The 9,049-nt window shown below is 43.7% G+C and overlaps 1 protein-coding gene across 1 annotated transcript; it reads left to right on the forward strand.

The window, feature by feature from the left end:
- Nucleotides 1-2,255: 2,255 nt before the first annotated feature.
- On the forward strand, nt 2,256-5,254 carry LOC103720270 (heat stress transcription factor B-1-like). Its single transcript, XM_008809886.6, has 2 exons — nt 2,256-3,204; nt 4,293-5,254. Exons 1-2 carry the CDS (start codon nt 2,938-2,940, stop codon nt 4,983-4,985), a joined length of 960 nt encoding a protein of 319 aa, XP_008808108.4. The 5' UTR covers nt 2,256-2,937; the 3' UTR covers nt 4,986-5,254.
- Nucleotides 5,255-9,049: the final 3,795 nt, after the last annotated feature.

Raw genomic sequence — 9,049 nt, forward strand, 5'->3', positions numbered from 1 at the left:
CTAACTGCCTAATATTGTGGACTCATAGCCCAACAATTTAAGCTATTAGGAGCAGGACCTGCTTAAGCTAATAAATCCATGTAGCACCTCTTTTATTAGTCAATGTGGAGCTATAACAATCTCTTTCACCCAACCTCATGACGCCCTCATCACGATTGGCTCCTTCTGGGAAGAGGGTAGCCCACTCATGACTCGGGTTCTACTCAACCCTACCGAGTCCTCCTCGACCCTACTGGGTCCTCCTCGACCTTAGTATCCCCTAATGAAAAGCTCACATAATTAATAAAGGTTGTAACACACAATGGGCCTGACTCTGATACCACTAATCACATACTCATAGCCTAACAACTTAAGTTGTTAGGAGGAGGACCAACCTAAACTAATAAACCCATATAGCACCTCTTTTATTTATTAGTCAATGTGTCAATGACACTAGATATTGCTGCATTATAGACATGTACACAAATATAACACCCCTAATGTGCAACTAGACCATGTACATGAAACGATAATTGAATCAAAACATACTAAAATTAGGATAATAGATAATTAAGATTAATTAACTAAATAATTGATGTAGAAAGGAATTTGACCTTCAACAAATCTGAGCTTTGGTATCATGCTAATAAATCAATTGTCTCCAAAAATTTAGGCTGATCTAAAATGAGTCAACAATATATTAGACTTAACGGGCTAATAAAAGGAGCTAGTAAAGAGTATATGTGCTTTGCATGACATTCAACTCACTCAACTATCTTACCACGTAAGTTCCTACACTGAACTACTTATGAGAACTAAAATTACAATATATGCATAAAATTACTTTTATTGTGTGAAGTATTTCAACATACCAAATATCTGTAGTGCCTTCTCTTTATGTGATTATTATGAGAACTAAATTTACAATCTGTGCATAAAATTACTTTTGTTGTGTGAACTATTCCAACCTACCAAATATTACATTTTTGTAGCGCCTTCTTTTTATGTGATTATCACTAAGAATAATGGATGCATCAAAGCACATTAAGGTGTATCGTCCTAATCACATGTTTTTGGTAAGCATCCTGATCAGACAACCCGGACCTTCAAAAATCTATGGTTGGGATGAGGGATCATTTCCAGTTTTAATTGGTGTATTTATCTTGTTCCACTCTCAAGGAAATGAAATAAGAGAGAGCTAAAATAAGATAGGTGTGTTTAATAAAAAGGTATATGTTAGCAAAAGTATTATTATTAGGGAGAGAGATGGTCAGAGTCTCAGAGATCTTACTGCCCAAGGTGGATGTCTCATCATATATATATATATATATAGAAATTACAAGTGAGAGCACGCTTTAACCATCATATCCAACACGCAGGATATATATACCTCTAAAAAAGATATATTGTTCATTAAAGAGTTGTGATTACAGATAGCGATGAAGTCTCCAATCACCCAAAATTGCGCTAAGATTTGAAGCTACTTTTCAACTTAAGCATTAACATTCTTATTAGCTTTCGTTGTATTTCAATCAATGAAATACCTGCTACCTTCATGACATTAGATGACAACAAGCCCTTCGGTAGAAATTCACACACAACAAGTTCCTCTTCCATAGATTAGGTTCTTGGACCATCTTTGTTGGTCATTCCAAACTACTTTATCAAAGTAATTAAGTATAAACCAGTGATATTATAAAAAGGGAAGACAGTCTACCCGAGCCTGCATCACACTTTTAATAATAATTCAGTACAATTTCAAGTCCTTCAAATTATATCAATAAATAATAAGTTTTCTATACTCAACTGAAACAGAAGAATATACAAACGAGGCTTGACCCCACCACTGCATCATCCAAAAAAAAAATAAAAATGTTCAGGTCTTTTGACTGTATCCAAGATGCTCGCCCATCCTTCCCCGCTACCTCTCTCCCTTTCTTTTTTCCACTGGAGAGAGAGAAAAAACAAACGAAGACGAGAAAAACTTTTACGGCCCAGCAGGCCTTCTCCTTCCTCACCGGTAGAAAGAAAGTGGGGGCGTTACGGAGTCAAGTTCATCGGTCGCAAAAGTCCCTGACCAATTTGAAATTTCTCAACCTTTTCCCCTCCTCTTCACTAAAATATCATACCTTGTATTCCTTGTATTGGCGAAAGTCTCCATATTACCACCCTGTTATTGTCGCCAGTACTGATGAGAAAAAGTCATCAGAAGGTTAGGTGCGGATGGGACGGGATAAGGACGGGCGGTAGCCTCACCCTCTGCGTTATTCTCTTTTCTCCTCTGCCGCTTGAGAACGCTGGAAGCGGACAAGGTGCGGTGACGGGAGAACCCGGGACGGAAGCGTGCGGGACGGACGTTTGCCACGTGTCCATCGTTCCACCCTCGATCGGATGACCCTCGGTCTTGGAAGAAGCTTCTACTTGGAACGACCCAAGGCCCAAATCAAGAAGAGGAGAGGAGAAGAAAGCTAACGCCAAAGCTAAAGCGAAAGCGATCCCTCCCCCCCACCCACCCCAAGTTCTTAAGGCGCGTAGCCTTCCTTCTCCTGGGATCTCCTCCTATTGAGATCGCTGCTGCGCTCTGCTGTTATTGATCCTTCGATGGCCCAGGAGACGCTGGTGTTGGTGGTTTTGCCCTTCTTGTGAGACCTTGCAGGTCTCTCCTGGTTGGGTGGGAGGGAGGGGGCGGGACATGGAAGGAGAGAAGGGTGAGGAATTCGGCATCGGAATCGGAGCGAGAGGTGATGGGTGCTGCCACTGCGTGATCATCAGCGGGTTTTACTGCTGGGACTGGGAGTTCTTGACGGCTCTCCTCCTCTTCTCGCGCCACTAATCATCTTGTTTTCATCCAGTTTTCTTCTTCTTCCCTTTTTTTTCGAAGACAAAGTGAAAAAAAGGAAGAAGGAGATCTGTTAGATTTTGTTTGTTTGTTTAGTGGGGGATTAAGAAAACGAGGGGATGGCTGCACCAAAAAATGGTCAACAGAATAATAGTAGTAGTAGTAGTAATAATGGGGGGAAGGATAGGAGTCCGGGAGGGCCGGCGCCGTTCTTGACGAAGACGCACGAGATGGTCGAGGACAGGAGGACGGACGAGGTGATATCGTGGGGGGAGAACGGAAGGTCGTTCGTGGTGTGGAGGCCGGTGGAGTTCGCAAGGGATCTCCTTCCGGTCCAGTTCAAGCACAACAACTTCTCCAGCTTCGTCCGCCAGCTCAACACCTACGTACGTTCTCTCTCTCCATCCTCCTCCCCCTCTTAGTTTCTGTGCTATGTTAGCCGTTAAATGTGTGCATGCATGATCTGGTGGTACATAAGAAGTGCGTGATCCGTTTGATGGATCTAGAAATTTGATGATAGAGGAATATGGATCGTTCTACTTTTAATACGAATCTTGAAGATTAGGTTTTTGTTGAATTAATCTAAGCTGAGAACCAGTTATCGCTAGACTTGAAGCATAAGGGTTAGGATTGGTGGATGCAGTGGCATCTTATTGCGTTTGTTCGGCGTCATACTCTGGGCCGGGTTGTTTGTCCGGTACCACCCGCAGGTATTTGTTTGGCACGGATTTATCGGGTACGATTAGTTGTTGGCTGGGCGTACATACTGGCTTTTTTACGTAATTTATTCCCTCGATCACTGCCACATAACCCAAGTATTAAATGAGAACCCTCGATAATAATATAATGTCCAAATTTGACGCACAAAGTTTTGAACGTCATAACAGCATAGAGTTCCTCTCTAAATGATTCTTTCAACTTTTTTTTGTGCTGCTGCGGTTATGAAATTCGACACGTCGACGTAACGTAGATAGATGGTAATTCATTACTTGCTATGTCAAATGGCTAAGGTGGGACCTCCACTAAAAGCCGTGATGGTGTCGTCGGTGCTTTGCAAGTCTAAGTAGGCAACCAAAATTTCTCTATTACCGCGTTTTCAGACTAAACGTAGAATAGAGTGAACACTTTTGTCTTCTTACGAGACTCGCAACCTACTAGTTAGGCACTTCCACAACGCAACGGGTAGCCGTTCTCTGTTTGGAAAGAAACAGCATTAGATGATGTCCTACTCATCTGAACCACTTTGACCCTCCAACCTCTCCAACCCCAGCTGACAAGAAACGGCCACCCATCCACGTAAGAACGGTACAATTATAGCCAACCGGCATATGACACGTATCCACTTCTGTGTTTACTAAGCACGTCAGTCGCTGATTCGATGATGTCCGTGTTCTAGGCCTTTGAGGTAGCGGACTGTTTCAATGGTGTTTTTGTTTGTAATTTGACGTAAAAATTTGGCTCCACGTCTTGCCAGGGCTTCCGCAAGGTTGTGCCGGACCGGTGGGAGTTCGCGAACGAGAATTTCCGGCAAGGGGAGCGAAGGCTTCTATGCGAGATCCGCCGAAGAAAGGCTGCGCCGCCGCAGCCCCCGCTGGCAGGAAAAACCAACGCCGGCCTCGGGCACCACCCTTGTCTAGCTTCGTCAACCTCCAACTCCGGCGAAGTCCACAGCTCCTCCTCCACCTCCTCCACTCCGCCGCCACCAACGCTTCCACCGCAACAGCTTCTGGACCTGATCAACGAGAACGAGAAGATCAAGAAGGATAATAAGATACTGAGACGTGAGCTGGCAAAATCCAGGCAGCACTGCCGAGATCTCTTTGGCTTCCTCTCGAAATTCATCCACGTCGACGAGCTCGACATTTCTCTTTTAATGCGGGAAAAGGGACTGACAGAAGCAAGGATATGTAGAGATGAAACAACGAAGAAAAAAGACGTGGAAGAGGAGGTGGGAAAGAAAGAAGAGGGTCTGAAGCTTTTCGGTGTCTTGCTGAAAGGTTTTGAGGGAAAAGAGAGAAAGAAGAGCAGGAGAGAGAAGAGGGGGCGGTGTGACGGAGTGGGAGAGGGGTATGGGGCTGCGGAGAGACCCATGAAGATGGGCTTCGTGGCGCCGTGGATGGGGCTGTCGACGCCTGTGCGTCAGGGAAGCAGCAAGGTCTGCGACTGAGAGACATTTTAGTTGATTGGTGATAATTCTATGTCTAGGCATGCCTGTAACATGTAACAAGTAAATGACTGTATAATAATGTTGAGTTGTAGAGTAATGGCATAGAAGGTAGAGCTCAAGGAATGCTCCAACATTTTCTTCTCAAAGTTAAAAGGGATGGAGTGTTTAATGTATGAGATAGGGTGTGAAGTTGCACCACATACTAGTGTTTATCAGTTGTGTTTATTGCATATATAAAATAATCTCGTTTTATTGGGTGTTTCTGAGGACATCTTAGCTTCCTATGTTTTTTATCTGAATTTTCCCCCCTTCTTTTATCTTGTAGCATGGCCACGAGGCTGTTGCCAGATTGAGATCCCCGTGCGTTATATCTTTTACTATAATCTTACTGGGGCATGTAAAGAATTTTAGGCAGCGCTGTTGGTGCTTAGAAAAGACGGCTTTGATCTCAGACACGTAGTGGGAATTGATCGAGGATTTTGCTTTTTCTTAATCAATATATATATATATATACTAGTCTCAGAACCCGGATCCTCTCCATCGCGGTATTGAACTGGGAGCCGTACTGTAGAGCAGGGCAGCTACATGATTGTTTTATGTACAGCATGGTTCCACACAGTCTTGGTTTTTTTTGCCGTGCATGAATGCCCATTATTGATTAAGTCGCTGTCACGCCCCGAACCCATCACCCGGGTCCGGCACGCGACCGGCCGCATGAGCCCTAAAACAGTGCCCTAAAGATCATGCAAGGCCTAAGATAAACAAAAATTCCAATAAATCCATAATAATGTATTTAGAACAAACCAACTAAAATGTACTGATTTATTACATAAATTTCAAATGTCCATAAATAAAAGATAGATTAACTTCTGTCTATCCAGCAATCAGACTCCATGCTGATCTTATTTCTCGTCCCACCCGATGGACTCTACAAATCCAGTGCCTCTGAAAAAGAAAGTAAGAGTAGTATGAGCTTTTCCAGCCCAGTAAGAATCCCAACAGCCATACACAGTAATAATAATAAAAAAATCAAAATATCAAATAAATGTCATTTCATCTTTTCAAAAGCTCAATAAACAACAAGTGTATATAATCAGTACATATACACAAATCCTTTTTCACATTATGTGATCCATTCCTGTATTACTCTGATTCTCAAGTTTTCAGACTTTTCACTTCTGGCTTTGGACTAACCAAGTTCATGACCCAGTCCAAGACTGCACAAATCCCACGCATAAGCTCGTGGCAGCTATCCCACGCGTAAGCCCGTGGAGGCTATCCTACGCATAAGTTCGTAGAGGCTATCCCACGCGTAAGCCCGTGGAGGCTATCCTACGCATAAGCTCGTAGAGGCTATCCCACGCATAAGCTCGTGGCAGCTATCCTACGCATAAGCTCGTAGAGGCTATCTCATGACAAGGTTAGTCCAACCCATTTTACATGTCTAGTTTTACATGTTTAATCACATTTCAATCACGTCACATATTTTTATAATTTCTTAAAAATATGTTATTCCTTCCCAATTTAATTATTCCAATACTTTCATAATAAACAAAATGCACACCTCATAGTGTCATACAAGCTCAAAAACAAATAGCAACATACTGATAAAATATATCCAACGATAAAGCCAATATATGCATAAATAAAAGTGCTCAGATGTAGGGATTCTTACAGAAATTGTAGACTGACTCAAACACGGTCCGAATCACAACCTACGCGCTGGGGTGCTGAGTCCCCTGATCAAAATCTCCTGGCACCGCCGACTCTTCCTCTACAACATCAATTATAAATCACAACTAAATTATTTAATATTTAAATATTCTAAACCATAATTCACATCTACTATGGGGTCCATCACCAGGTCCCCAAACATCTCAATCCCTCCAGATCTAGGGCAGTCGGGGTGGCCCGACTCCCACTCCGTACCACCAGCCTACGTCGTCGCCAGCCGTGGCTGCAGCCACGCCGCGACGATGATCGGTCCCGTTGAGGAGACCAAAAGAATGGATGACTCCTCTCTCTTCATGGTTGGGAATACATCTCCCCTTCCCCATTTCTTGGCCCAAGGGCAGCAGCCGCCACCTGCCCAATCCTCGGCCACCACCCTCCCGACCCTCGGCCACCACTGGCCAAACCATCGCCGGCCGCCACTTTTGCAGTCGCCGGTGATGGTGGCCGGCCAAGAGAAAGGGGAAGAAGAGGTCTCCTCTTCTTCCTCCCATGAACCCGCAAAGGGGTCCCTTTTTTTTTTCTTCTTCTTTCTTTCTTTCTTTCTTTCTTTCTTTCTTCCCTCCCCTCCATCATCAACAGATGAACCACCGAGGTAGTGGCTCAGCCTCTCTCCCCCCCACACCCGACGGCAACCCAAGCTGCCTTCCCCCCGACCGCTGTCGTCGCCGCCGGTGGCCAACCCACGCGGAGGGAGAGGAGGAAGGGACGGGATCACGAGGAGGAAGGCCTCGGATCCGCCATCCCCCATCTTCAACAGATCTCTAAAATTCTCACAAATCTCCACACAAACCCAATCCACCCCATCTGCCATGAATCCCGGCCAACCGGCGGCCGGCGGCGGCAAAAATCGGAAAGAAGAGGCCGAAACAGGGGTACCCTGTTTCGGGCTCTTCTCCGACGATTCACCGGGCAAATTCCTAACCAAAGCAGCCCTAAATCTAGCAAATGACATGCAAGGAGAGGAGCCACACTTACCTCGGTCCGACGGGGTGTTCCGGCGACTTTTCCGGCGAGGAATCGGAGGAGGAATCTTGAGTTTTCATGCATGGATCCAAGGCTTCTTCGTGTGTATTCGTTGAAGGGGGAAGCTTATGGCTTCCGCCGCCCCTTCTCCGGCGATTGCCCTCCCCCGACGATCGGCCCCTTCAGGCGATCGCCCTCTCTAGCGCCGCTGCCCCCCCCCCCCCCCCCCCCCTTTTTTTTGTGTTTCTTCTCCAACGATCGTGCCTAGGGCACGATCATATATGGTGGATGGGCCCGGTCTTTTCGGGCCGGCCCGTCCACCACTCTTTTTTTTTTCCTGGGTATTACATACTCTCCCCCTTAAAAAAAATTTCGTCCTCGAAATTAACTTACTTGAAGCCTCAAACTTTAAAAATATGCATCCGATATATCATCCCCGAGATCTCAAGTAGTCTTCTTCTCGGATTACCTACTCTCAAGATTTTAACATACACAATCACAGCATCTCAAAACTTGATCCTTTCTATTTACCACACATAGTAAGTTCTTTTGATCTTCTTCGAAAGAATTCCAAACTCCCAACTTTGGATTAAAATGCCGTAATTATATCCCAAAGAAATTAATTTCTCTTGATTCTACATAGAGATCATAATTGGGTTGACAGAAATAGGAGATATCTTTAGTATCAAATGCTCTTAATAAACTATAATCCTCCTTTTCTTAACTTTGCCTGTGATTAAATGATCAACCTTTATCCTAGGAAAACCGCAAACCTGTTCAAATAGATATATTAACAATGTCAGAGCTAGGAGTCGAAGAACTATGTTAAATCATTCCAGGCCCAAGCTTAATTACAGTGCTATCAATCCGTTAACGCTAAATTTGAGATGCCCCAAAATTCTTCTTAGAATTATCAAAAATAGGAGAGCCATAACTACTTCCAGTAGGCAAAGAATCAATGACATTCCCCTCTACTAGAAAACTAACTCAAGTCTTCCATAATAGTACCTTTCAGATCAAGGTATTATTATTATTATTATTATTTTTAATCGGTTTCAAAATAACTCAAACCACTACACTTCCGCTGCGCACTCTAATCTAACTCATCAAATTCTCTAAAGTCACAAAATAATTTCTGACCAAAGTATCACTTTGCATCGAGACTAAGAAAATTCAAATTTTAAATTTTCAAGTAGAACTAGAGCAAAACCTCTAGATCTTTTTGTTCTTGATTTATATAGAGTATACTTACCATAACTAACCCCCAATCCTTTAGTCAAGTTTAAGGTCACTACGTGATCTCCACAACCTTTTTAGAATCCAAAAATATCTAGGTTTAATTTAAAGGGGTAATTCTTGTATTCCCT

This window comes from Phoenix dactylifera, chromosome 7, assembly GCF_051530095.1.
Source record: "Phoenix dactylifera cultivar Ajwa chromosome 7, Ajwa_hap1_PhDact_Kaust_v1.1, whole genome shotgun sequence".
NCBI classification, from domain to species: Eukaryota; Viridiplantae; Streptophyta; class Magnoliopsida; order Arecales; family Arecaceae; genus Phoenix; species Phoenix dactylifera.